At 44.3% G+C, this 12,500-nt stretch overlaps 1 protein-coding gene across 6 annotated transcripts in view; it reads right to left on the bottom strand.

The window, feature by feature from the left end:
* The window catches only part of LOC143292571 (uncharacterized), a 140,027-nt gene that overhangs the window by 28,698 nt on the left and 98,829 nt on the right, over nucleotides 1-12,500 (bottom strand). For all 6 annotated transcript variants that reach the window (XM_076602992.1, XM_076602993.1, XM_076602995.1 and 3 more), the window contains 7 exons: nucleotides 12,037-12,366; nucleotides 7,267-7,416; nucleotides 6,141-6,224; nucleotides 5,420-5,520; nucleotides 3,679-3,780; nucleotides 1,681-2,145; nucleotides 167-411 (listed from right to left, as the gene is read on the bottom strand). In XM_076602992.1, coding sequence (XP_076459107.1) covers nucleotides 167-411; nucleotides 1,681-2,145; nucleotides 3,679-3,780; nucleotides 5,420-5,520; nucleotides 6,141-6,224; nucleotides 7,267-7,416; nucleotides 12,037-12,366 — 1,477 coding nt within the window. The remainder of the gene's footprint in view (nucleotides 1-166; nucleotides 412-1,680; nucleotides 2,146-3,678; nucleotides 3,781-5,419; nucleotides 5,521-6,140; nucleotides 6,225-7,266; nucleotides 7,417-12,036; nucleotides 12,367-12,500) is intronic.

Genomic DNA, 12,500 nt, shown 5'->3' with positions numbered 1-12,500 from the left:
CTGTGTGTGTTTTAGTGCGAGCGTGTGTGTGCACGTGTGTGTATGTGTGTATGTGAGCGTGCGTGCGCGCGCGTGTGTGTGGGTATGTATGTGTGTGTGTGTGAACGCGCGTGCGCGCGTGTGTGTGCGCGTGTGCGTGTGTGTGTGTGTGTGTGTATCCACTGACGTGTTGCCGACGGTGGGCGCCAGGTCCTCATCAGGCTGCGGCACCATGACGATCTGGGGCTGGTGGTTGTCTCCCCTCAGCCGCCGCTTGGGGTCCGGAGTGGTGGCTGTGGCTGAGGACGCGGAGGCAGGGTTGGGGGCCTGGCCCTTGAAGATCCAGTTCTCCCGCCAGTGCGTGTCCGGATCCTCCACCACCTCCTCATCCAGCTGCTCGTCTGTCTCCTCGGGAATCACCGCCAGGTTCATCTGCAACGAACGACCGCACAGAGAGGCACTGGCGGGCTGAATCCACCACGTGTGTATGATGCCCGGGAAAGTGGTTGGAAAGATGTGTGGGGTTGTCTATACCATATTCGGTGTACAGACTGGTGAAACTGAGAGACAACGTTTCAAGAGACATCTAACTAGAACCAGTGCATCATCGTAAGGCGTATCATGTTCAGTGACGTCAACACAGTGGAAATGAATTTACTGCCCCGATGGCCGTAGAAGGCGAAGGAACCTTTAACCCTTTAATCTTTAATCAACAGCCTAAGGCTAAGCCACAAAAAAAAAACTGGAGGACTAACTCAGTGATGGGTTGCCACTGACGCTGCTTTCCACGAGCACCTTGCGTCACGGAATCACAGTATCATTGAACCTGGACGGTGCTGGGCACGAAACCCGTTTCTGGAGCAGGAAGATAAAGACGTGAACGCTTTGCTTTAAATGATGCAAGTGGTCTGGAACTCCCTCCGGTTCACAGCAGTCTGTTGCAACACAACTGTCAGGCGCCTGTGTGGGGCCAGACAATTTCACTGGCAACTTAGTGAACTTAGTTCACTAACGGCCTGTCCAATCTTCCACTTTATTGTATTAGTTTTGCTTATTAAAGGTGGTGAAAGAAAAGACCATCGAAATACACAGGCGAGTTGAAACTTTCGATTCTGAGTAAACAACTTTCTGTAATGTGCATCCTGAATAAGGGAATCTTTAATCAAGGAAGTAGGGAGTGTCACTGAACATAATCAATGGTACGAGTGGCTGACAGAAAAGCATAGCCAGAATCGTCCACAGAGAAAGGTTGTGGCGGGCTACGTGAAGTTTCTGACTTTGCTTCTCTCTGCTCTTTTCTGTTGCCTTTTTTTCATTAAAACTTTAAAACTGCGTTCTGATACGACCTACTATGACAAACAACGTAAGCCGAAGAAATATAATTATTTAAAAATAATATTCGTTATTTTACAATAATAATTATATATATGTAACACACGCACACAAAGACACAACCGTATGCGTTTACACGCATGAAGCACACACACACACACTCACAAACAGCACACACACACATACACACACACACTAACAGAAACAGCACACACACACCCACACCCGACCCCCCCCCCCCCCCCCATACACACTCATTTACACACCCTCGCAATGCACACCTAACACCACCCGCCACACGCACAGCCACCACCACCACCAACAACCACACCCAGGTGAACACACCACGACAAACAACCCTCTTCTCACCTGCACAAGATCAGGATCCACCTCCTCTGAATTGAAATCGATCTGATCGAACTGGGAGAAATCTGGAAGAGGGGGCCACTCCCTGTCTTCCCTGCCTGTGTCCAAACTGTCCCCCACTCTTCTGCCGCCACCACTGTCACCGGATCCCAGCACCCCACACACATCCACTGTCCCCCCGTCAGCAAAATCGCTCCCCGGACAAGAACCACTTTCGCTCCCAAGCCTTGTCCGTGACTGTGTCTCTTGCACAAAGTTTCTCAGGTCTTCGAAGTCTTTGGAGATGTCGGTGTCTCTCGCGTCGTTCGCTGCGGGCGATCGTCGCTCGTCGTCGTCGTTTTCACCTTCATATTCGTCGCCGCCGTTGTTGAGCGCGTCGGGTAGGAGGTGAGGAGGACTGCTGAGATGACGGGAGCGACGGTCGTCATGAAGCGAGTTGTGAACTTCTCTGCGGTGGTTGTCTAAGATCTGGAACAGGGGGAGGTGGATTTGAAGTGGAGTGATGGCCTAGAGGTAACGCGTCCGCCTAGGAAGCGAGAGAAACTGAGCACGCTGGTTCGAATCACAGCTCAGCTGCCGATATTTTCTCCCCCTCCACTAGACCTTGAATGGTTGTCTGAACGCTAGTCATTCGGATGAGACGATAAACCGAGATCCCGCGTGCAGCATGCACTTAGCGCACGTAAAAGAACCCACGGCAACAAAAGGGTTGTTCCTGCAAAATTCTGTAGCAAAATCCATTTCCACAGGAAAAACAAATAAAACTGCACGCAGGAAAAAATACAAAAAAATGGGTGGCCCTGTAAATGTAGCGACGCGCTCTCCCTGGGGAGAGCAACCCGAATTTCACATAGAGAAATCTGTTGTGATAAAAAGAAATACAAATACAAACACAAATACAAAAATACACACAAAAAAACAACAACAAAAAATCATACCAAATTTATTATCATTTTTAAGACCATTATCTCTTTGATTCCTACAGTGACATTTACATAATTCTACGCATAATTTCGATTTAAAAAAGGGGTGTTGGGGATGGAAAAAAATAAGTGATTATATGGTTGGAAACTATGCTTAGAACAATTATCATCTCACTGAACACAAACACGATAATGACTGTGTATATTCAGTTCACATACGTAGGCGACAACACACGAGTGAAGATACATTCTATATACAGTGAAAACAATGAAATACAGCACTGAACGTACAAATAAAGATGTGTAAAGTCATATACTACATATCATACAAGCCGCACTAAGTACATGTAGAAAACGTAAAAAAAGAGTATAAAATAACAAGCCTATAATCTGAACATGTTCATAAAAACTGCAGAGGGAAAGCTGCTCTGACTGATTGTTGTTTCAAGTGTTTACGTGCCGGTTTTCAGTGGTTTTGCTTCTCAGCTTTTCTTCAGTTTTCGCGTTCTTAAAAAAATATTGCATGAACACATTCATAAACCTCTTCTCCTTCTCTGTCTGTCTGTCCCTGTATTGTATTGTTTCCGTCTTCGTCAACTCGATATATCTCAGAATTTCGGATGTATTAATTTTGAACATTGAATGTATCATGGTTATTTTTTTCGAAGTTCATCAGCACTCTTCCCCCCCCCCCCACCTCTCTCTTTCTCTCTGTGCGTATGTGGGTGAAAAATGTTTGCACGTGTCAAGGATTGTTGATGCCTTTTGTTTAAGACTAAGCTAGCAGAGAAACAAAAGAAAAGAAAGCAAAAATCAAAAAAACCAAAAAAACACCCCCAAAACAAAACAAAACAAAAAAAAAAAGAAACAAACAAACAAAAAAATGTTCGTAAGAAGTCATTACCTTAGACAGCACAGCCTCAGTGATACAAAAGAACAGTAGAAAAGAAGAGTAGGTAAAAAGGCCTTACCTTAGACACCACAGCCTGAGAAATACAAAACAAAAAAAACCACACACAAAAAAAATCAACAAAAAACGACCAAAAAAACAAAACAAAAGTAAGTAAAGAGGCCTTACCTTAGACACCACAGCCTGAGCGATCTGATCCTCGAAGGCATGACGATCGTTTCCCGAGTCGTCCGAAAGAGAGGACAGATCAGACACAGCTTCGTCCGACGTCTGCACAACATTGCACGACACACCATGAATCACCAGCTGTAGAGGTAACTAACTCAGGTAGTAGACCAAAGCAAACGGGAGAACAATACCTTTTTTTGGACAGGAACCCACGCCCGAAAACGGAGTATGGCTACCTACACGGCGAGGAAAAAACGGTCATACATGTCAAAGCCCACTCGTGTACATACGAGTGAACGTGGGAGTTGCAGCCCACAAACGAAGAAGAAGAAGAAGAAGAAGAAGAAGAAGAAGAAGAAGCAGAAGACAGGAATCCTTCTCTTTGTACTTAGCACACATACATATTGGCATATCAGATAAAAATAGTTAAGAAAACAAAACAAAACAAAACAAACAAACAAAAAAAAAACAACAATAAAAAAACCTCGAACGTGTTACCAATTCAGTTCAGTTCAGCTACTCAAGGAGACTTCACTGCGTTTTGCAACTGATTGTGAGCATACTGCCAATCAAATGAATCCAAATATTTGTAGAAAAAAAAGGTTTAAAAATATGAAACTCGAACGTGTTATCGGTTGAGTTGACTTTAGTTACGTAAGGAGGCGTCATTGCATTTAGACAAATCCCCCCTATATATATATATATATATATATATATATATATATATATAGATAGATAGATAGATAGATATATTACACGCTACATCACATTTTGCTAAGGAGATGCCTGACCAGCAGCATAATCCAACGCGCTTACTTAGGCCTTGAGGGGAAAATAACTATATAAATAAAGAAATAAATAACTGACTAAAACAAATGAATTAACAAAAGAACAAAAATGAATAAATAATAAATGAAATTAAAAAAAAGAAACAAAAGATAAACAAGGGGAAAAAGAGAAAATACATTGATGATAATGATATCAATAATAATCATGATGATAATAGTACTGATAATATAGATAAATGAACAAATAGATTACACACACACACACACACACACACACACACACACACACACACACACTCACACTGAAACTGTTACCAAAAGAAAGACAAATAAATAAAAAGATATATCAAGACGAAAGGGAAATAAACAGCAAAGACAGCAGACCCACAGTGCTCCCCCCTGCTGTGACAGAGACACTGACCAGGTCCAGAAATGCCAGACCCAGAGTTCCCCTCTCCCCTCCCACCCCGATTCTGTGACAGACAGACAGAATGACAGACACTGACCAGGTCCAGGAAATTAACAAACAATGGGGCCAGGAGATGAAATGATTAACAAATAGTAAAGAGTGGTAACTCTCTCCATTCACATGGTACACAACTTCAAGTCAGTACTGCTCACGCTACCGATTCACCTGGCACACAGGCAAATAAAAGGTACACTGGAACAAACACAGACACTTTCTCAAAAAGGGAAGCGCCGGGCCTGTCCTTATACCGATCATTTGACATGCGCACACAGCAGCAAAGACAGAAGAAATGTGCAAACACAAACTGGCTTTCATTCAAGACTGGCATAGCCTCTTTAATCCTGAACAAGCCACACAGAACACATGGACAATACAGAACAAACACATGGTTGCCTCGGTGGTTTTTACTTAATCAGGTCCAGGAAAGCCAGACCCAGAGTGCTCCCCCGCCCCTGCTGTGACAGACAGACAGACAGACACTGACCAGGTCCAGAGACTCCCCCAGCAGGTCCTCCAGCAAGCGGGACACGTTCTGCCTCACCTCCTGCCCAGGGTCTTCAGGGTGCTCGTCAAAGCTGTCAAAACCTGGCAGAGAGAGAGAGAGAGAGAGAGAGAGAGAGAGAGCATGGGCCGTCAATACTTAGTTTTGTACATATTTTTTAGTCACATAATCTTGAATTTGCATATTTTATTGTAAAGCGCGGCAAGCCCCATCTGTGATGGGGGTACTGCGCTATACAAGCCATCATTTTATCATTATCATTATTATTATTGCTATTGGTACTAGCAGTAGTAGTAGTAGTAGTAGTAGTTGTAGTAGAAGTATCCACCAAGGACACGGGAACAGAATGCGTGCGGAGTTCTTGTTCAAAAATATTTCTTATAGAACCAGGTCTTAATTAATAGATCGAACGTAAACAGGCATGCAAGCTCGCTCCTGCGTACACACACACACACACACACACACACACCTGAAATACACACTCTCACTTCCTCACTTCCTCTCTTTCTCCGTCTCGAACACACACACACACACACACACACACACACACACGCACGTACGCACACACGCACACACACACACCTGAAACACACACTCTCACTTCTGCTCTTTCTCCGTCTCGAACAACAACAATACACCACAGAAAAACCACGACTTTCATCAATCAATAAAACGTGTCTTCAGAGCACAGAGCCACACTCACTTTCATAGGCCAGTTGTAAACGCTGGGTGAAACCCACGAGAAGATCCTTGACTCTCCCGCGAAACGAAAGCATCACCTCTCCATCTGTTCAGAAAAAAAGGACATATCAAAAAGGAAAGAAATAATATATTTTGCAAGTAAACAGCATAAAAAGGGAAACAAATGAAATGGGAAATAGAAAGAAAGAAAGAAGGGAAGCATAAGGAAGGAAGGAAGGAAGGGTGAAAGGAGGAGGACAAAAAAGAAAAGAAAATATAGAAAGAAACAAGGAATTTCAAGTTTTTCAATTCATTTTTTAATGCACACAAGGAACAAATATAGACAATAGATAGGGCACAAGGGTAAATGATTACTGGGTGCAATATACATCTTCAGTACACACGCACAAGAATAACACTGTCGACAGGTACAGAATTAAGCACTGGTACAGACAGGTGCACCATTTCCTTTGGATAACTAACTTTGTACAAGTAACACAGGAGAGAAATTTCAAAAATCCATGGATCAAAATTATCACGCCTTCCACGTTTTGTTGAATGTCTGTGTTCAAACCTTTCCTCAAGCAGAATTTCAACCAACTGGATCAGCCAGCCAACCAGCAAAACACACACACACACACACACCACACGAACACACACACACACATTGTTGTCACAGTTACAGTCACGCTTATCCCTCCCTTTTGACCCAAACAAACATGACTTCACAGTCACGAGGACTAACAACTGGACACCGTTCTGTCACATGCGCTGACTGAAGAAATGCAAACCTTAAGCACCCAGACACACAGCAAGACACTCAGACATACGTACGTACATACACAGACAGACAGACAGACCTAATGCCATTCAAAGTGAAAAGATATTAAATTATGGAGAAAAACCCAAAACACACACACACACCAACAACAAAATACAGACGCACCCCCCCCCCCACAAGCACACCACCCCACCATCCACCCACACAACAAAATACGCACAAGTACGCCCTCCTCCCTTTCATCACCCTCGCCCCCATCACCGCCCCCCCCCCCCCCCCCCCCCACCCCCCACACACACATCCTACACACGCACATACCCACAGACGACAAACGGGACGCACGTGCCACATGAAGTGGCCCACTTACAGGAGGTGCTGGCGAAACTGTCTGAGAGGCCATGGGGAGACTGCCTGTCAAGGGTCTGATGAAGGTCCGTCAGCAGCACGTTGAACTTGGCCTTGAACTTGTGTTCCTCCGCTTGCCGCGCGCTCTCGAACGCATGCTTGTAGAGGTTGTCTGTGGACACACACACACACACACACACACACACAAGACCACGTAGGTGAAAATTAAGTTAAAGGTCCCATGTAGCCTATAACGTACCATCGGCAAAGTAACTTCATATTTTCTGTGTATGCTCGGGGCATTGTTCTGTGTGCTTGGCGTTGAGAGGGTATTATAATATAGAGTGTCGTGTGTGTGTGTGTGCGTGTGTGTGTGTGTGTGTGTGTGTGTGAGAGAGAGAGAGAGAGAGAGAGAGAGGGACGAAAACAAAGAAGGAAAATATGGGTCAGTGAAGGAACTGAATTGAATTTTATTCAATGAGGGAAGTGAAGTAAGCAAGGACATGCATCTTTACATCCAGCCCTCACGGAAAAAAAAGTACAAAACGATACCAAGAGAAGTCGAATGAAGTCACTGAAACAAACAGGGCAGACATACACAGACACACAGACAGACAAACACACACACACACACACACGAATAAACATGCATAATTATGTGCATAAGGAGGATGGAGCTAATGCTAAAACACCAATGAATTGAATGTGCGGACCATATAATCCTCCCCAAGTATGCTAGGCATCTGAACTCAACAAACACCACCACATCAGCCTATTCATCCCTGTGTGTGTCTCCACTCCCAATGCTCTGACCCGTACAGTAAGGCTGCTGCCGCTCTCTCAGGATCCAGTAATCAGGTTTTAAAATCACACACTTGCACAAGTGTGTCAGATAAGCCCTTTTCAGTCTACTGAATGGCAAGTGCTTTTTTTGTTTTGTTTTGTTTTCTTCTTTTTTGTTGTTGAAGAATTCAGGTCATGGCATGAACAGGTGGAAAACTGTTTCAAGGATCGGTTAAATCGGTCAATGACATGGTAGTACTTATTTTGAATCGCGTATTTCAGATTTGTAAAGATCGGTTAAATACTAGTGATTAAATGGTATTGCTCACGGAGTGCACAGGCATTCAAACACAATTTAGGTCAGCTGGGGAGAGAGAGAGAGGCACAGAGAGAGAGAGGCAGAGACAGACAGACAGACAGACAGACAGACAGTTTGTGTCCTTCTGTTGTTTCCCTCCAGACCGAATTATGAATGAAAGATAAAGAAAGATATGGATACTTTTATGGCGCCTATCCTCGATCGGGGACCACGCTCTAAGCGCTTTACAAACACGGGGTCATTTGGACAACAGGCTGTCTACCTGGGTATAGTCGATTGACGGCTGCCATTGGGCGCTTATCATTTGTTCTCTGTGTCATTCAATCAGATTCCAGGCACGCACATATACACACTCGCACAGACATGTAACATTTTACGTGTATGACCATTGTGTTTATTTACCCCGCCATGTAGGTTCTCCGTTTTCGGGGGTGTGCATGCTGGGTATGTTCTTGTTTCCATAACCCCACCGAACGCGGACATGGATTACAGGATCTTTAACGTGCGTATTTGCTCTTCTGCACGCACGCGTATACACACGAAGGATGTTCAGGCACTAGCATGTTTGCACATATAGTGACCTGGGAGATCGGAAAAATCTCCACCCTTTACCCACCAGGCGCCGTTACCGAAATTCGAACCCTGAGATTGAAAGTCCAACGCTTTAACCACTCGGCTATTGCGGACACTAGCTGGGCTAACCCAGAGAGCAGTCTGATCGCCTTGAAAACTGAATCCGACATACGGTCAGCAGTTTACAAGGCGTGAGAACAGTTTCCCAGTCCACTTACGCAGTCGGTAGCTCGAGCTGGCGTGTAGTTATAACTTATTAGAAGACTAGAATTTACACACTGAGCTAGCTAGCAGATACAGACCCACCCACCCCCCTACACACACACACACACACACACACACACACACACACACACACCGCACAGACACTGACACTTTTACACAGAGACAGACACAGACAGAATGACACACATTCACACCACAATCATGCAGTCTAGATATACAAAAAAACAGAACATATGCAAACCAAACACACACAAAACAGTCTCTTAAACACACACAGAGACACAGACACACACCACCACCACCACCACCAACAACAACAACAACACAAAACAAAGCAAACCAAAACGGCATATAAGAAAGAAGACATTATTGTATACTACTAACCGCAGTTGTAACCTTAACACAAAGAATCGCCGACACACCACAACACAACACACAACTCTACCAGACAGCAGACACCTCCTCAAACAAACGTCGACAGACGAAAGAAGCCCAAAGAGAGAGAGAGAGAGAGAGAGAGAGAGAGCCTGCGACAGTGACACACAGACTTGCCAGCAGCGTCGAGACCAAGTCATCTCCTCCTTGGAAGTTTGCTCAGTTTGTGGCTTCAGAGCTCCATCCTTCCAATCAAGTCTCTTTTGTAGGCCCAGAGAGGCAGGTTTTTTTTTCTATGGGGTGTCGTTTTGTTGTTGTTTTTTTTTGTTTCTTTTTTTGAGTGACGGTTTAAAATAGTTCCCAACCACCCACTGCTTTTATTCATATGATTAATTTATCTGATTTAGAAACAATAAAGTATTCACGTATTTTATCCTCTCTATTTGTCTAATATGAAACATAACATAGAATAGAAGAAAAAAAGACCAGTGTTCATTTTCGAGTCATACCCACACTTTCAATTGTTCAGTTCACATTTTCTTTTCTTTTCTTTTACCCCCAGCCCCTGTCTCCCCTACCCCCACCCTCCACCCCCCATACATTTACCTCTGAATCCAAAGCCCTTTCCATCAATGAAATAAAAGGGGAAATCGGTCAAAGAGAGAAAACTGTAGATGCCACGTTTGTTCTATGCTTCCATGACGGCAGTTGCGAAAGCACAGCTGATTCTAACCTGTACAAAAAGCATCCCCGAACACACACACACACACAGAGAAAGAGAGAGAGAGAGAGAGAGAGAGTGTGTGTGTGTGTGTGTGTGTGTGAAACACTGGTATTCAACATATCCAGTCAAATCAGCGATTCCAAACAGCGGTCACGTCCTACTACTTGCTTCCCTTGATTTTTAGGATTTTTGAGAGCACGTTTGTGAACTTGGTCGGCAGTGGTGCGCGAAGAAAAGAAAGACCGCGGAAATAGCCAGAAATAGCTGATACATGTCTGGTTCTTGGAAATGGACATTTATTAAGATATCAGAACGAGGTCGAAGCAAACATTGCATTCTGAAATGTATGTGAAAAGAACGCTTCGATTTCGGACACGAACAGTTCGCAATTATACGCTGTTCGCAATTAGGGATACCTTCGCAAATATAGACTGGTGAGCTTTCCGTTACTGTTATGTCCTTTTGTTTCAGAAGAGAACACGCGATCAATTTTGCGCGAGCTATAGTTAGCATTATCTTTGACAGGGTCAGATTCCTGATGTGACTACGGTATCATCCTTCCTTTCTGTCTACATTTCTTCGCAGAAGCAACGTTAAATAGAGTGAAATGTTTTGACTGCCTAGAAGCATGTGAATCAGTCTAAGCGAAGTGTCGAGTGGTATCATTCCCTGAGTTTGTCAGTCTTGCATATGCGTATCTGTTTGCATCCGACAGACAGTGTTTTCACACTATTTTTTATTCAATAGATCATACTAGTTTATAGTTAACCTGAAGCTCCCATTCCCTAAGCTTGTAAGCCGTGCACATACATATATCTATTTGCAATCCGACAAACGATGTTTTCACACTCTATTTTTTTTTGTCGTTGCATATTATACTAGTTTATAGTGAAACACGGATGACGCCATAATCCTTCACGGTGCATATATTTTGCTTTATTTCGTTTTCTGTCGTTTTATATCTCTTTCACTTTATTCGCTGTCAATCCCCTGAATGTAAACTTTGACACATAGAACACTGCTGTCATCAGGTCACTCTAACCCCCACCCACCCCCAATCAAAAAAAAAAAAAGGATGGGGACTCAGCGTTCAGTGGAAAGCTGGCTAACTCTCACACAGTCTCTTACACTGCAGTGTAAACAGTTGAAAATGGTTGTAAACCGACTGTGTCAGCGATGTTTTCAAATCACGTACTCCCTTTAGGTAAGGGATTCTGAAGGTAAATTTACACAAGGACCGGACTTTGAACAAGCTGCCTGAGCTTCAGTGACAAGCAGTGTGTGATGTTGGATGGTAGTGTCAGTTTGCCAAGATGTCAATCTGCACGCGGCTGAACGAAGTCTTATTATTCTCAACAGCCGACAACAGACCTCTATGCATACGAAAACAAAATAAACACAACAATAACAAGACATGTTAAAAAAAGAAAAAAAGAAAACTGGTTTAGAACAGACAAACCTGAAACATTATAAATCAAATAAAAGCCAACCATATAGACTAAAAAAACCCAACAACAACCGTATGAAATATATAAAACAAGAGACAACCACATAAAATGAATTTTAAAAAAAAATGCTCCAAATAAAAAACCCAAACACAAATGTACATAGCAGTAGAAGCATGATGATGAACACAACACTGTAAGATGCGATATCCCTCGAAACCCACAACTCACCTTCTACCTAACGACAAGACATCAACATTACACTTTCTTGTAGTGTCCGTGTCGAGCCCTTAGAACGTACATTACAACACAAATTTCAAAGAAAAATACTGTTCAGACCAAACTCACCTTTGGTTTCTTTCTGGACCCTCTCACGACCGCCCAGCCTGCTCGCGTCATCCCACCTGGCGCGCGCTCCGCCGGGGTCCGGGGTTCGAGACTTGCCTAGGTCCGAAGCGCGAAGCGGTTTGGATGAGGAGGAGGAGGAGGAAGGAGAGGGGTCCGAGGTTCGAGTCTTGTGACGCTTTGAGGTAGAGGAGGAGGAGGAGGAGGGGGGCAGGAGGTTGAGGGTGTCGACAGAGCCAGCTCTGGTGACGGGGTGGGGGCCACCAAGCCTGCGGGTGATCGGGGTGGCTGAGGGAGGCCGCGCGGTGACCAGGGGGCTGGGTGGGGGCAGCTCTGTGCAGTGGACAGTTTGGTGTTAATATGCTCGCACAGACACCGACACAGACTGACACGCACACAAACACACACACACACACATATCAACGCACACAGAGACAGACACGCACACACACAGACACAGACACACA

This window comes from Babylonia areolata, chromosome 18 (genome assembly GCF_041734735.1).
Source record: "Babylonia areolata isolate BAREFJ2019XMU chromosome 18, ASM4173473v1, whole genome shotgun sequence".
Classification (NCBI taxonomy): Eukaryota; Metazoa; Mollusca; class Gastropoda; order Neogastropoda; family Buccinidae; genus Babylonia; species Babylonia areolata.
Note: the sequence above shows the minus strand (reverse complement) of the source record. Positions and strands in the feature narration are given on the sequence as shown.